This window comes from Mustelus asterias, chromosome 16, assembly GCF_964213995.1.
Source record: "Mustelus asterias chromosome 16, sMusAst1.hap1.1, whole genome shotgun sequence".
In the NCBI taxonomy this organism is placed as follows: domain Eukaryota; kingdom Metazoa; phylum Chordata; class Chondrichthyes; order Carcharhiniformes; family Triakidae; genus Mustelus; species Mustelus asterias.
This window is the reverse complement of record NC_135816.1, coordinates 33,433,212-33,449,949: the sequence shown is the minus strand read 5'-3', so window position 1 is coordinate 33,449,949 and position 16,738 is coordinate 33,433,212. Positions and strand designations below refer to the sequence as shown.

At 44.8% G+C, this 16,738-nt stretch overlaps 1 protein-coding gene across 2 annotated transcripts in view; it reads left to right on the top strand.

The window, feature by feature from the left end:
• macroh2a1 (macroH2A.1 histone) overlaps positions 1-11,693 on the top strand; it is a 49,148-nt gene extending 37,455 nt beyond the window's left edge. For both annotated transcript variants that reach the window (XM_078230879.1, XM_078230878.1), the window contains exons 7-9: positions 7,259-7,348; positions 9,319-9,493; positions 11,034-11,693. In XM_078230879.1, coding sequence (XP_078087005.1) covers positions 7,259-7,348; positions 9,319-9,493; positions 11,034-11,199 — 431 coding nt within the window. In that variant the 3' untranslated portion in view covers positions 11,200-11,693. The remainder of the gene's footprint in view (positions 1-7,258; positions 7,349-9,318; positions 9,494-11,033) is intronic.
• The last annotated feature ends 5,045 nt before the right edge of the window (positions 11,694-16,738 follow it).

Below are 16,738 nucleotides of genomic sequence, written 5' to 3'. Positions count from 1 at the left end.
ACCCACTCGAGGCAATGATACTGAAAATGTAAAGGACGAACATTCCTTAAAGTCCTCAACAGGCAACTGCAGGACTGACGATGCTTGTTTCATCCATAGTCCAATCCACTCCCTCCACAAACATCCACACCCTCCACCACCGACGCTCAGTAAAGCAGTGTGTACTATCTACAAGATGCACCGCAGAAATTCACCAAAGATCCTTCGACAGCACCTTCCAAACCCACAACCGCTTCCATCTAGAAGGACAAGGGGTAGCAGATACATGGGAACACCACAGCCTGCAAGTTCCCCTCCAAGCCACCCACCATCCTGACTTGGAAATATATCGCTGGGTCAAAATTTTGCAATTCCCTCCCTAACACATTGTGGATCAACCCACAGCATGTGGACTGCAGCATTTCAAGAAGGCAGCTCACCACCATCTTCTCAAGGACAACTAAGGATAGGATATAAATGCTGGCCAGCCAGCGACGTCCATGTTCCACGAATGAATAAAAAATGTGATCTGTGATTTCACACTGCTGTAGGTCTTGTTCATCAGAGGGCACTTCATGGCACTTTGAGCCACTATTGCATCTAGATAGCATGCCTCTACCTGACACTGTCACCATGGAGGCTAAATTACCCAAGAGGCCAGAGTTAGTTGTCAATTATATTCATGACAGTTCTAAATTGTAATCTATCAGTAATGTTAGAGCTCCATTCAGTAAGCTAAACATACATAACATTCCAAACTACTCCCTGCTCAATTTTCAAGTTGATTGGGTGCACTTTTCTGGAGATTAGTTTTCATTGTGTTAGCATTTAGGGAGGGCATACTGTAAACTTCCTTTAAGGCAAGTAATCCCAGATGGCACCAAAGATAATAAAAGGAGATATAACCAAAAATATTTGTAGGTACAGTTATAATAGATTCTCCATCAGTAAATTTCAGACCTTCAGGCTCAGCACAAAGAGCAAAGGTAAACTTTGGTTCTTTTTCTTCAGAGTTAACTATCTCCGTTCCAGCATTCTCTGTTGTTTACCCTGTTAGACCCTCCTGACATCCCCACCCTCACCTCCACAGCATTGAACTTGATTGGGTTTTATCAGCTTTTTGGGATGAGCTGGGAGTTAGGGTGGCCTGTTACATGGCAGGGACAGGCAGTGGATAGAGTGCCCATTATCTTCCCACAACCATGCCATCTTGCTAGTGGCGGGAAAGGTGACAGATATTCCTCCCAGGAAGAAGTGGTTGTCTGATGCAGAAAGGTTGAGCAGGTTGGGCCGATGCTCATTGGATTTTAGAAGAATGAGATTTAATCTTTTTGAAATATATAAAGTTCTGAGAGGACTTGATTGTGTGGATGCTGAGAGAATGCTTCCACTCATGGGAGAACATAGAATTAGAGGAAGGGTTTCAAAATTTGAGATCTTCTATTTAAGGCAGATATAAGGAAGTTTTTCTCCAGAATCTTTGGAATTCTCTACCCCGGTGATCAGTGGAGGCCGTTTCTTGATATCACAGGTGTGAGTCGAATTGGTTGAAGATTGGCATTTGTGATGCTGGGGACCTCTGAATGAGGTTGAGATGGATCATGCACTTGGCTGAAAATTGTTGCGAATGCTTCAGCCTCATCTTTTGCGCTGCTCTGCTGGGCTCCTCCATCAATGAGGATGGGGTTATTTGTGGAACCTTTCCAACATTTCCAAATCCTTTCATTGCCTCACCCCTCCCGATTCCCATTTTCTCCAGCCTGGACTCTGCACACCTCTAATGCTAGATTCTTGGACATTCTGCACCCACTTTGCTCCACCATTGGTAACAATGGCTTCAGCTGTCATGGCCTTGAGCTCTGCAATTCCCTCCTTAAACCTCTCAGCTTCTCCACTGCCTTCTACTTAAAATTCATTCCTTTGACCAACCTTTTAATCATCCCATCCGATATCTCTTTTGTCTTGATGTCCTTTTTCAAGGTACCATTGAGTGATTACAGCACCAAGCGATGCTATTTGGTCCACTCTATCTGTGCTGGCACTCTACAAGACCAGTTCACCTCATTCCACTTTTCTGCCTTTTCCCCATTGCCCTGCAAATATTCTCTCTTCAGCTAATTATCCTATTCTCTTTTGAAAGTCTTGATTGATGTCTTCAGCTCATTGGGTAAAAAGGATTTTTCTCATGTCACCATTACTTTGGCCAATCACCTTAAACCTGTGCCATATGATCCTGGATCCTTCCACCAATTGGAACACCTATCTACACTGTCCAGATCCCTCAAGATTTTGAACTCTTCCATCAAATCTCCTCTTAATCTTCTTTTCACCTGGAAGAACAGGACAGGTTCTCCACCCCATCCTCATTACTTAATTTCCTCATTCTGGAATCCTGGGATTGCTCTCATCCATCTTTTCTTCATCCTTTCCAAAAGTGTGGCGACTAGAAGACAAGGCTTCAGTTAAGGCTGAACTAATGTTTTCTACAGGCCTATCATCACTGGGCGCCAAGGTGACACAGTGGTTAGCCCTGCTGCCTCACAGCATCAGGGACCCGGGTTCGATTCTTGGCTTGGGTCACTGTCTATATGGAGTCTGCACATTCTCCCCATGTCTGCTTGGGTTTCCTCCGAGTGCTCCAGTTTCCTCCCACAGTTCAAAAAATGTGCTGGTTAGATGCATTGGCCATGCTAAATTCTCCCTCAGTGCACCCGAACAGGCGCTGGGATGTGGCAACTAGGTGACTTTCACAGTAACTTCATTGCAGTGTTAATGTAAGCCTACTTGTGATACTAATAATAAATAAACTTCTTTGTATTTGTCCTCTATAATCCTGTTTATTAAAATGAGGGTCCTTTCTGCTTTATGAACCACTTTCTCAGCCTGCAGTGCTTTCACTGATTTGTGCACATATACCCCCAGGTCCTCCTGCTCCTCACCCCCTTTTGGAATTCTGCCCTTAAATTTAAAACACCTTTTTTTGGTTTTGTCTATCAAAATGAATCACTTCCTGTTTCTCTGCATTAAATTTCATCTGCTACTTGTCTCCATTCCACCGGACTGTCTATCACTATTTTCCTCACGGAGCGTGATGAGCGTCTGAAACAAGCTGCCAGAGGTAGTAGTAGAGGCGGGTACAATTTTGTCTCTTAAAAAGCATTTAGACAGTTACATGGGTAAGATAAGTACAGAGGGATATGGGCCAAATCCGGGCAATTGGGACTAGCTTAGAGGTTAAAAAAGGGCAATATTGACAAGTTGGGCTGAAGGACCTGGTTCCTCTATGATTCTATGAGTTCACAATTCCAAGTTTTGTCACGTCCATAAATTTTGAACATGTGCCCTGTGAACCCGAGTCTAGGCCATTAATATATATCAAGAAAAGTAGGCATCCTAACACCAACTTCTGGGGAATCCCACTATAAACCTTCCTCCAGTCCCAACAGCAACCATTCACAAGTGCATTTTGTCTCCTGTCAGGCAGCCATTTTGATTTCAATGTTGCTATTGCCCTTTTATTCCATGAGCTTTTAACTTTGCTGACAACCTGTATTGTGGAACTTTATTGAATACCTTTTGGAAGTGCACGTACATCAGGTCAACCACAGTGCCAGCACGTGCCGACAAAGGCCATCTCCAACAAAGAATGAAAGCCTCTCCTCTCGACATTCAACTGCATTACAATCACTGACTCCCCCACTATCAACAACCACGGGGTTACCATTGACCAGAAGCTTAACTGGACTAACCATATAAATACATTAGTTATAAGAGCAAGTTAGAGGCTGTGAATTCTTCCACGGGTAAATCACCTAACTATGCCATCTACAAGGCACAAGTCAGGAATGTGATGGAATACTTTCCTCTTGCATGAATGAACATGGCTCTAACAATACTCAGGAACCTCAATGCCATCCAGAACAAAGCAACCCACTTGATCGGCACCCAATCCACCTCCTTAAATAATAGAAGCATGGTAACATCACCACCTGGATGTTCCTCTCCAAACCACACATCATCCTGACTTGGAAATATATCGCCATTCCTTCACTGTCAGTGGGTCAAAATCCTGAAAGTCCCCTCTTAACAGCACCGTGGGCTTACCTACACCACATGGACTGCAGTGGTTCAAGAAGGTGACTCTACACCACTTTTACAAGGGCATTTCAGAATGGACAGCAATACTCATCCCATGAAAGAATGAAAGCAAAATCTTTTTCATCACTCTGTTACCTTATCAGAAAACTCAAGCAAATTAGTTCAACACAATTTTCCTTCAACAAAACCATGTTGGCTTTCTTTAATTTATCCACCTTCATCTAAATGAGTCTTAATGTTGTATGGAATTATCATTTCCACAAGCTTTTGAACCATCGAGGTTAAACTGACTGGTGAACTTATCCTTGCACCCTTTTTTATAAGAAGGACTAACATTTGCAATTCTCCAGTCCTCTGTTAGCAACCCTCTATCACAGGGGGATTGGCAGATTATGACCAATGGCTCTGCCTTACTTCCCTTTATTCCTGAATGCCTCTCACCTGTTCCTGGTGACTTTTCAACAAGTACAGCAAGTCTATCTTATATCTCCTCTTATTCACTTGAAGTCCATCCAGTATCTCAGCAACCTCCTCTTTCACTATGACTCGGGCACTACTGTCTTCCTTGAAAATGACAGATGGGAAACATTCATCTGATGCCTCAGCTATTCCTTCTGCCTTAATGCATAGATCCCTTTTTAAGTCCCTAATTGTCCCCACTCCTCCTTTCACTGCCCTTTTACTGTTTATAAGCCTATAGATTTTTAGATTCCCTTTTATAGAACATAGAACAGTACAGCACAGAACAGGCCCTTCGGCCCTCAATGTTGTGCCGAGCTTTGACCAAAACCAAGATCAAGCTATCCCACTCCCTATCATCCTGGTGTGCTCCATGTGCCTATCCAATAACCACTTGAAAGTTCCTAAAGTGTCTGACTCCACTATCACAGCAGGCAGTCCATTCCACACCCCAACCACTCTCTGAGTAAAGAACCTACCTCGGACATCCCTCCTGTATCTCCCACCATGAACCTTATAGTTATGCCCCCTAGTAACAGCTACATCCACCCGAGGAAATAGTCTCTGAACGTCCACTCTATCTATCCCCCGCATCATCTTAAAAACCTCTTAAGTCACCTCTCAGCTTCTTAATTCTCTCTTTGCTTCTCTTGTTTTCACTCAACCTCTGAACCTCTATATTCGGCCTGGTTCTCGATTGTATTATCGATCTGACATTATCATATGCACCCTTTATCTGCTTCATCTTAATCTCCATCTCTTTCATCATTCAGGGAGCTTGGATTTGTTTGTCCTACATTTCCCGCCTCATGGCAATGTTCCTGAACTGTTCCTTTAACTGCAGCACATTGTTCTGTTGCAGTTTTGTGCCAATTTCTGTTGCAAATTTATCCATTCTCATGCCTTTGAAGTTGCTCCACTCCCAGCAGTGAATACACTTCTATCAAGCACTTTGGGAGATTTTCCCATGTTAAAGCTGTTGTTGGACTCTCTCAGTTATATGAACAAAGTGCAACTGAAGCTCTCCTAGGCCATCTTCTTACTTAAGCATTATAATTAAATTTGGTGTTTGGGTGGGGTGTCTGGAGCTATTTTACCATCAGTTGAGTTTGGTTTAGAGAATCAGAGAGTAGTTGGGACCTTTTTGAGGTCATAGTTCTGATATGTCATTGGGTTACTGTAGACTGAGGAAGACTTATTCTCTATTGAACCCACATTATGCTTGGCTTGGGATTGTTCGATAGGTGACATAGTGAATGGGTGTTCCCTAATATTGACACTCCCATCTTAGCACAGAATTTCCTAATTTTATTTTGTCAAAGACAGTAAGGTTGGTGATATAAAAGTTGTGGGAGGTCATTTCCAACCTATGCTGGAGCATAAAACTGGTCTTTAGAGTTGGGTGCCTGTTACCGATTTTCGTTTTCCTTAAATGGAATGGAAATTGTCCAATTTCTATCATGGCCATCTGATCCGGAATGACTAACTGATGCTCCAGCAGTAAGTTTAAAAAACTGCTCACTGTGGCCTTTTGAAGATTGAGCCTTTTGAAGTTGTAGCACAGCGCGTAATTGGTACAGAGTAGAGTATCCTTTGCAGATTTGTCTGGTGAAGCAAGTTTCTACATAAAACAGATGTTCATTTAAAAAAAATGGATAAATTCTGCAGATTGCAGTATATCTACATATTCAAAGTTATTTTCCGTTAAATTCTAATTCATACAAGACTAGCTGACTAGGAATTAGTTATCCATACACATTGCAACTTGACTCTACTTAAAAAGATGCCAGTACAAGATCCTGTTATGGGCTAATCTCGAGAACGAATCTGTAAAAGACGCTGTCCATATAATCCGAGAACTCATCTGCACAAACTGGGTGGGGTTTTTACCCCCTGTGGTGTTTTCCTGAGCCAGCGCGTATTGGCCAGAGGCGGGATCTTCTCGTCCTGCCTCTGTCAACGGTGTTTCTTGTTGTTTACACCCTCCACCACCGAGGAACCGGCGGAGGGAAGTCGCCATCGGAAGGAATGGAAAATCCCTTTCATAAAATCTTAATTCCACAAAATGCTGGAAAGTGTGGATTGCAAATGGATGATCACATGCTGATTGGATAGTCAGTCACCATGGGATGAGTTTTTTTTCTTCACTTCTTAAACAATGATATACTGGTATTATTTTCTAGATATGTAGTCAAGATGTCAATTGATGTGGAGTCAACTTTTAAAAGATATGATGTGACACATTAATATTTAATTTGAATTATCCATTAACCCCTCTATATAGGATATTTGATGCCCCACAATTATTGGTAGGGTATATTTATGGATTCGGAAAATACTGGCGAAACTCAGCAAGTCTGGCAGCCTCTTTGGAGAAAGAATAGAGCCGTTTATGACCAGACTCGAAACATTGGCTCTATTCTCTCTCTACAGATACTGCCAGACCTGCTGAGTTTTTCCAGCATTTTCTGTTTTTGTTTCAGATTCCAGCATCCACTGTATTTTGCTTTTCTACTCATTGATTGCTGCCTAGTAAATTTGCAGAAAATAAGTGCGCTGTGACATGCCCTTAACTGCATTTCCAGAAGGTTCTCTTCAGCTAACAAACTCCAGTGCATGTTTATTTTCCTCAAATCATTACAACTCTGATAATGCACCTGTGTACAGTGTTTTGTCTTGTCTCTCCAGTACCACAGTTGTAAATTCTAACTTCAACTTTTAGGAAATGCTTTGGAGAAGAAGGGCGGCAAGGAGTTTACAGAGGCTGTAAATGAACTGCGCAAGAAGAATGGTCCCTTGGACACAGCGGGAGGTATAATCACTTAATGCTCGTTGTAGAGAAAATACATTTTTTAATCATTCAAAAAAAATCCATAGAATGAAATTCAGTTATGTATAAGAAATGCACCGTGCCACATGGTATTGTGTATATATATATATATATATATGCTCTACCCAAAGGCAGATCATAGAATCCTACAAAATCCTACAGTGCAGAAGGAGGCCATTCGGCTCATCAAGATTGTGGTTGTGCACCAACCACAATCCCACCCAGGCCCTAACCCCATAACCCCATGCATTTACCCTAGCTAGTCCCCCTAACACTAAGGGGCAATTGAGCATGGCCAATCCACCTAACCCGCACATGTTTGGACTGAGAGAGGAAACCGGAGCACCTGAAGGAAACCCACACAGACACGGGAAGAATGTGCAAACTCCACATAGACAGTGACCCAAGCCGGGATTCGAACCCGGGATCCTCAGCAGTGCTAACCACTCTGCCACCGTGCTGCCTTGGCACATTGTCCACTGATGCTTTATCCTGAGCCATTTTCTTGACAACTTTTGTCAGTGCCTTCCAATCTCGGGGGTAGGCAGGTCTGAAGCCTACCTCAGTCAGTACAAGAATTGAACTCACACTGTTGGCATTATTCTGAACCCTACCCTCATCATCGAGCCAACTGAGCTACTCTAGGCAAAATATTAACTTGACTGACCTGTGACTGGTGGCAACATTTTGTGAGGACAATGATAATAGAATAGGATTTTACAGTATCAAAGTAATCAAACTGCGTGTTTCCAGGCTTAGATGGAACCATGCTGGTTGAACTGACTGTTTGGAGTGTGCAGGAGCAGCCAAGCTATTGCAGTTCCATTTTCCTCTTCCACCTTGTCAATTCCGTTGCAAGTAGATGTTGGAGTTGAGATCTCAGTGATGTGGGAATCACAGCCATGGTCACATATTCTGCCACCCTACCACATCAAACGTTGGTGCTTCAGTTTGTACCATTTTGTTGTTAAAATATTAATATCTCTTCAATCACCAGATTTAATGGATTGGTGTTACACAATCTGCATTATTTTGAGCCTTGTCTCCCCCCCCCATCCCCCCACTTCAGTTTCAAATATGCAACATTTGCATAAATGCAAACTAAATCAAAATAAATTAGGGTTTATTTTGGTCAGCCTCATTTCCCCTTTCTTTAAGCTATGGATTTAGGCTGGAGTACAGCACTGGCAGTGTTGTAGTGTCTTGTCTAAATGACTTTTCTTCACGTGTGAATCTCGACAAGTGAATTTGGTAAGCTTTTTTTGGTGGCTGGCTGAGACAAGTCCTACTCTTACCCACCATCTGTGCACGCGTGCATTCTGACAGTAGTCAGGCACTCCAAGCTTGGCTAACTTGTCATGCCTTCTCTGTAGCATGAGGGCACTGGAGCCAATTGCAATGTCCTCATTGCTGCCTGACAGAAATCAGCTAACTTAGCAAAGGGTGGCATGGTGGTTACTACTGATGCCTCACAGCGCCAGGGACCCAGGTTCAATTCCGGCCTCGGGTGACTGTCTTTGTGGAGTTTGCATGTTCTCCACGTGTCTGCATGGGTTTCCTTTGGGTGTTTCCAGTTTCCTCCCACAGTCCAAAGATGTGTTGGTTAGGTGCATTGACCATGCTAAATTGCCCTTTAATGTCAGGGGCATTGGCAGTATAAATACATGGTGTTACGGGGTTAGGTCCTGGGTAGGTTTGTTATTGGTGTGGGCTCCTTCTGCATTGTAGGGATTCTATGAAAAATAACTCGGGACACATAAAGGATGAAAGCGGAGACCTTCTGGTACCCAAGGAACACCCCGCAGCTTGCATGTATCACCAGGGTTAGTCCCTGCAATTTTTCTTTACTAGACCTTAAGCCTGGGAAAGTCAGGGTGAGAAAGAGGATGTACTAAATTGATTAAAAGTATAGCACCTCTATTTAAATATACTTCATGGTTCTTGTTTGCTAGCTGTGCTCAGTTCAGGCCACGGGCTGCCGGCCAAATTCGTTATCCATTGCAATAGCCCTGGCTGGGGGTCGGACAAGTGTGAGGAGCTCCTGGAGAAAACAGTGAAGAATTGCCTGGCACTGGCAGATGAGAAGAAGCTGAAATCTATTGCCTTTCCTTCAATTGGTAGTGGCAGGTATGGGACGTTACTTCATCCTTCAGAATGCAAAGCTGTATTCTTTAAAAAGAGGAATGGACCGAGTTTGCTAAAATGCTGCTGACTTATAGCATACAAGGTGCAATATGCCTATAAAATATTAATTTTTATAAAATTCAAGTCTCCCATATATCAACTTATTATTAATATAACACGAATGGTGTGTGTTGCATTTCCTGTCCATCATGTCACAACTGTAGACTCATTTTTATGAGTCAAATGTATTTTAATTAATTGGCCCATGCAAATTTCTCATACTGAGAAACCCTTTCCCAACAGAAATGCCTGTTAACTAGGAATCTGATTATCTGTAGCCAATGACATAAAAAAGTTTGAACATTCACACTGGACAACAAAAAAGACAGTCAACATTACATCCCAGATAAACACTTCACACCACACTCGATTTCTCTTTTCTATTGATTTCATTATTGGGTGGGAATGAAAGCCGGTGGGGGGACGATTCACTGTTGCCCATGCTCAGCACCGCCACCCCGTGAGAAATTGGACTGTGAAACTGTACAGTATTATCTACAGACACTGGCTGACGGAGCACAAACTATGCTGGACACTTTTGAAGGCCGTATAGTAGGTAGTTAGACATTGAGAAAGAAGAAAAGCTGCGATTTTCCAGTTTTTTCTTTGGATACACAGGAGTTGTTCCTATTGATCAACACTTAAAAAAGAAAGAGGGAACAAATGTCCACCAGAAATCATAAAACCTATACAGGAGAGGAAACAAACTAACTCACAATGGAGTGCTGATGCTGGAAATTATTGCTAAGATGACTATTTCAAAGCAAGTGAAAATCACAGTGGGATTATGAACTGATTCTCCAAAGAATAGTTTGAATTCTTGTTTTGTGAACTTCAGTGGAAGATGATCATGTGTGGTGAAAAATTGACTGCCAATTCACTCGACTGATTCCGTGTTCTTGGTGTAGACCAAATTCACACCACACCTCCCTTATCCTCAACTTCCCCAAAATATAGCGTCTCTGCCATCTATCTGCCCACGCCAGTATCCTGTTCCAGACCTCATGCAGTCTTCTCTACTCTTCCTTACAGTTTCCTAAAATTTGGTATCTTCAGAAAACTTCACTGTAACTATTCTTCTGTCTGTGCCCAGATTTGATTCAAATACTCCGCAGCTCAGAATGATTTATCGTGAGATGAATAGTGTGAGCTGCGAGCATGAGTTAACACTTAAGAAGTCCATCTGTGCTCAGAAAAATATTGGCCGGAACTCTACCATCTCACCCGCCACGGAATTGGCGTGGGAGAGGGCCGGCAACGGAAATCTCCGTTGACCTCGGGCGGGAATTCTCGGTCTCGCCCGAGCGAGGAATCCTGTCCAATATTGTGTTTAATGCCGTAAGTTCCCTCCTGTGGATTTTTCCGATGAGACAAATTGTGTTGTGCAAGGAAAAGGCTCAATGGCTTGAATGCCAATCCACACTCCATAGTTTTGTACGTGCCCCAATAGTACAGTGCTAACCAGTTGTTAATTCCTCCACAGAAATGGGTTTCCCAAGCAGAGTGCTGCACAGCTGATCCTGAAGGCCATTTCCAGCTACTTTGTTTCTACAATGTCGTCCTCGATCAAAACTGTCTACTTTGTTCTTTTTGATAGTGAAAGTATAGGGATTTATGTCCAGGAGATGGCAAAGCTGGACGCCAATTAAAGATGTCGGCACCACATGAAGAATCCCTTGACGTTGTGACACACCCCACTTTTTTTAGTAAAGTTATAAAAATGGCAAAGGGCAGGCAATTCAGAGGAATCTTTTACTTAGCATTTGTTTCTTAATTTTCCAATGGCACTGACATTTGGCTCGAAAACGGATTATGCACTGTTATCAGAAAGTCACTAGAATTCATTGTAATTTAGTATATATTTTGTAGTTTTTAATTTGCATCAGAAAAAGACAAAACGATTGCTCGTAGTCCAATGTTGCCAGTGTGGACGTTTTTAAATCTTAAACTGGGAGCGATGAGAGGTACATTTTGTAACTCTGTTGTGGTACATTAATGTGCACCAAAGTAACTCATTGAAAACAAATGGTGCTACAAAACTGTATTTTGTTTACATTGCAGCTAATCACCACAAATGGTTGTTAAGAGTTATGATGAAATGGAGTTTGTCATTTGTTTATTAAATTGTTGGACTGTGGTGGCACATCTGTCTTTTACATATACGCGATGGTGTCTCTGTTTTGATTAAGATGAGTTGCTGTTTGAAATACAACATCAGGAGAAAGTGGATGGATTGAAACAAGAGTACCTTTCATGCAGAGTCTACTCTGTGCCTATTGGAAACGCCATTGGAAGTTCATGTCCCTCAACTTGCAAATCACAGAATTTCCTTCATATGAGTTAGATTGGGGCGGCACGGTGCCACAGTGGTTAGCACTGCCGCCTCACAGCGCCAGGGACCTGGGTTCGATTCCCGGCTTGGGTCACCCTCTGTGTAGAGTTTGCACATTCTCGCTGTGTCTGTGTGGGCTTCCTTCGGGTGCTCCGGTTTCCTCCCACACCCCAAAGATGTGCGGGTTAGGTGTTTTGGCCGTGCTAAATCGTCCCTTAGTGTTGGGGGACTAGCTGGGATAAATGCAAGGGGTTATGGGGATAGGGCCTGGGTGGGATTGTGGTCGGTGCAGATTTGATGGGCCGAATGGCCTCCTTCTGCACTATAGGATTCTATACATTGAAGTTATGCTGTACTTGTGCCAGTAAGGGGACCTACACACAAGTTTCACAGAGCAAGTCAATTTAAATACTTTTGGAGTAACCTGAGTGTAGAAACTATGTGACAACAGCAACTCCCTTCCTCACCATGAGAACGTTGCTCAACAGAGAAGTAAGCAGTTTACACAAAATCGCTTGACCACATCTCTTTCCCATAATGTCAGCCCACATTTGCACCATCAGGACCAACTTGATGCCAGCAGTTCCATCTGGCCACCGTGCCAGGGCAAGTGGAAGAAATACAAAAGGCGTTTCTGATGAAGATTATAGAATCATAGAATCCCTACAGTGCAGAAGGAAGTCATTTGGCCCATCGAGTCAGCACTGACGACAATCCCACCCAGGCCCCATCCCCATAACCCCATGTATTTACACTGCTAGCCCCCTGACAATTTAGCGTGGCCAATCAATCTAACCCGCACATCTTTGGACTGTGGGTGGAAACCGGAGCACCCGGAGGAAACCCACGCAGACACGGGGAGAATGTGCAAACTCCACACAGAGGCTCTGATTTTACCGGCACAGCCGCCCTGAAACAGGGGAGGGCGAGGCTCGCAGAACGGCATTCCCCATTGGCCTCGGGGGCAATCCTAAGAGCCTCGGGTGACCGTGCCGGTAAAATCAGGGCCTGAAAGTCACCCTAGGCCAGAATTGAACCCGGGTCCCTGGTGCTATGAGGCAGCAATGCTAGCCATTGTGCCACCGTACCGCACCTAGATCTCCTAGGCCTGTCCATCACTAAGCCAGACATTATCATCAGTTATCCTCTCTGCAAAGAATAGGTACTGCGCTGGCACTGACTCCCTCACACCCAGGACTGACCAAGTACGGGGAGAAGTGAAAATATTTTGACAGCCGACAGGAATAGCACATCACTCTCTCTCTTCCTGGAAATTGCCATCCTGTGCATTCCCTTTTGAGCAACATTTCCACGATTACTCCTTCACAGTTCTCTCAGGATCAGGACATCACTATTCCCCTGATACACAGCAACTCAACCTCAAGAAACTTCCTTTAACATTCTCACTCCTCCATATCTTTCAGTACACATCTCCTATCACCCACTCCTTAACTGACTTCGGCCCACCCAAGGGGTTGATGGCCAACGAAGGTGCGCTCATAACGTGGCCAAACAGGTTGAGTATCAATCTGTAAATCCTTCCAACACACGGCAATGGAAGGAGATAAGAGCAGGCGAGATTCCTGGTCAGCCATGTGATGGAATGAACATTGGAGCCTCTACTGTCACTATCCATAGCTCCAGACAACAGCATGTATGTAAAAGTGCATGTTGCCACACTGAACTGCAACACCACCTGAACTGACATCCTGGTTGATCTTGTTATGACATACCACATTCTCCCAAATTCCAAATTGTTGATCCAAGCAAGAGCCCTCAATGTGTCTCCGTCCGGCTGGGATATCCCGAACTGTTACAGTCCCAGGTGAGGAGGGATGAACCGGCTTCCTGTCTTTATTTCAATCCTCTGCCGGTCAGAACAAGATTTCATCTAAAAAGGATCCATTTTCGCAGATATCGTTTCTCCAGACCCAATAGTTATGCTTTAAAAGGAGTTGATTTAACCAGGCTTCCTTGCGTTATAGATAGGGTGAGTTTATTAATTATTAAAAGCAAGAAAATGGTAAAACGCACACATACATCCATACGGATTAGAAGGAAGAATTGACAACGTTCCTGATGTCACACTGATGCACTGTGACAACCTGACGCTGTAGAAGCTGAGGTGTGCTGTCAGCCATAGCTGTTGCATGCAGGACACCGCAAAGAGCTCTTAGGACAGCTGGGGTTTGGAACATTGGACTTAGGGGCAGGAATAGGCCATTCAGCCCTTAGAGCCTGCTCTGCCATTCAACAAAGTCATGGTTGATCTGATTGTGGTCTCAATTCCACTTTCTTATCCACCACCCTCCCCCTCCCCATAACCCTTGACCCACTCTCCCACCATAACCCCTGACCTATCCCAGCTCCCCATCATAGGATCCCTACAGTGCAGAAGGAAGCCATTTGGCCCATGGTGCCTGTATTGACCACAATCTCACCCAGGTCCCATCCCCATAACCCCGCATATTTACCCCGCTAATCCTCCTGACACTTAGGTTGATTGGCCATGGTAAATTAACCCTAAGTCGCACATCTTTGAATCAATCGAACAGCTTTGAATAAATTCAATGAACTTGCTTTCTGGGGAAGAAAATTCCAGAGACTCGGGTCCCACTGAGAGAAACAAATTCTCCTCATCTCTCTCTTAAAAGGGAGACCTGTTATTTTAAAACTGCATCCCCTTGTTTTAGCCCCCACCCCCCACTCCACAAGCAGGAACACCCTCTTTGTGTCCAACCTATCAAGACCTTCCAGATGTTGTATATTTCAATAAGATTACCATTCATTCTACTAAACTCCAATGGATAAAGTCCCCAACTTGTTCAACCTTTCTTCATAGGATAAGCCCTTCATTCCAGTGTTATGACCATGGTGCAAGGAGTGCACGGTTTATTTAGCCTCACCACTCCACAGGTCACACCATTAATTTAAAAGTTTCATTCACTCACCAAAATGATCAATTAACCAGCCTCCCATCCATTGACTCTTTCTACACTTCCCGCTGCCTCGGCAAAGCAGCCAGCATAATTAAGGACCCTACGCACTCCGGACATTCTTTCTTCCACCTTCTTCCGTCAGGAAAAAGATATAAAAGTCTGAGGTCACGTGCCAACCGACTCAAGAACAGCTTCTTCCTTACTGCCATCAGACTTTTGAATGGACCTACCTCACACTAGATTGATCTTTCTCTACACCCTAGCTATGACTGTAACACTACATTCTGCACTCTCTTCTTTCCTTCTCTATGAATGGTATGCTTTGTAAAGCGCGCAAGAAACAATACTTTTCACTATACTAATACATGTGACAATAAGTCAAATCAAATTACTTGTCTTTGTTACGGTTAGACCCAGAATAAAAGAGACGACAACCAACCTTTCAATAAACTCAGAATTATTAATTTATTATAAAACAAAACTTTTTAAAACAAGTTGCAAAAACTGATTAACACACTATTGTACTCTGGAAGTATAACTATCTATCCCTTTGAAAAATACCCCAGCACACACACACACACACACACACATAAACTAAGGACAGACAGGATCTCTTCAGAGGTGGAATTGGAGGATAAGCTTGATAAAATAAAGGATAAAGTTCAGTGGTTTTGATGCTCGATGTGGAACTTTCTCATGTAAAGACGGGCCACTGCTCCCAGTAGATGTCTGGTGGTTCTCATCAATGGAGCTTCGGCACGGAGGAGAATATAGCCGGATCAATCCCTCTTGATTCAGCCTCCCGGGTCGCCAAAGACAGACAAGTTACACGGAGCTGAAGATTCCTACCTGGATACTGCCAACCACTTGATTTCAGGTAAGGCCAGGAGAAGGTAAACTGGGCATCTTTTGCTTTCACAGTTCAGCCTGAACAGATTTCAAAAACACAAGCCCAAAACGCAAAGCTCACTCCTGTCATGTGATTCCCAGTAACACACTAGCATTTGTCTTTAAACCAGCAGCGATTAGTACAGGCAGTGTCACTGGGAGACAGCAGCAGGCAGTGCCACTGGGAGGCAGTGCAGGCAGTGCCACTGGGGGACAGCAGCAGGCAGTGTAGGCAGTGCCACTGGGGGACAGCAGCAGGCAGTGCCACTGGGAGGCAGTGCAGGCAGTGCCACTGGGGGACAGCAGCAGGCAGTGTAGGCAGTGCCACTGGGGGACAGCAGCAGGCAGTGTAGGCAGTGCCACTGGGGGACAGCAGCAGGCAGTGCCACTGGGGGACAGCAGCAGGCAGTGTAGGCAGTGCCACTGGGGGACAGCAGCAGGCAGTGCCACTGGGAATCAGCAGCAGGCAGTGCCACTGGGGGTCAGCAGCAGGCAGTGTAGGCAGTGCCACTGGGGGACAGCAGCAGGCAGTACCACTGGGAATCAGCAGCAGGCAGTGCCACTGGGGGTCAGCAGCAGGCAGTGCCACTGGGGGTCAGCAGCAGGCAGTGCCACTGGGGGTCAGCAGCAGGCAGTGCCACTGGGGGTCAGCAGCAGGCAGTGTAGGCAGTGCCATTGGGGGACAGCAGCAGGCAGTGTAGGCAGTGCCACTGGGGGACAGCAGCAGGCAGTGCCACTGGGAATCAGCAGCAGGCAGTGCCACTGGGGGTCAGCAGCAGGCAGTGCCACTGGGGGACAGCAGCAGGCAGTGCCACTGGGGGTCAGCAGCAGGCAGTGTAGGCAGTGCCACTGGGGGACAGCAGCAGGCAGTGCCACTCGGGCTCAGCAGCAGGCAGTGCAGGCAGTGCCACTGGGGGTCAGCAGCAGGCAGTGCCACTGGGGGACAGCAGCAGGCAGTGCCACTGGGAAACAGCAGCAGGCAGTGCAGGCAGTGGCACTGGGGAACAGCAACAGGCAGTGCAGGCAGTG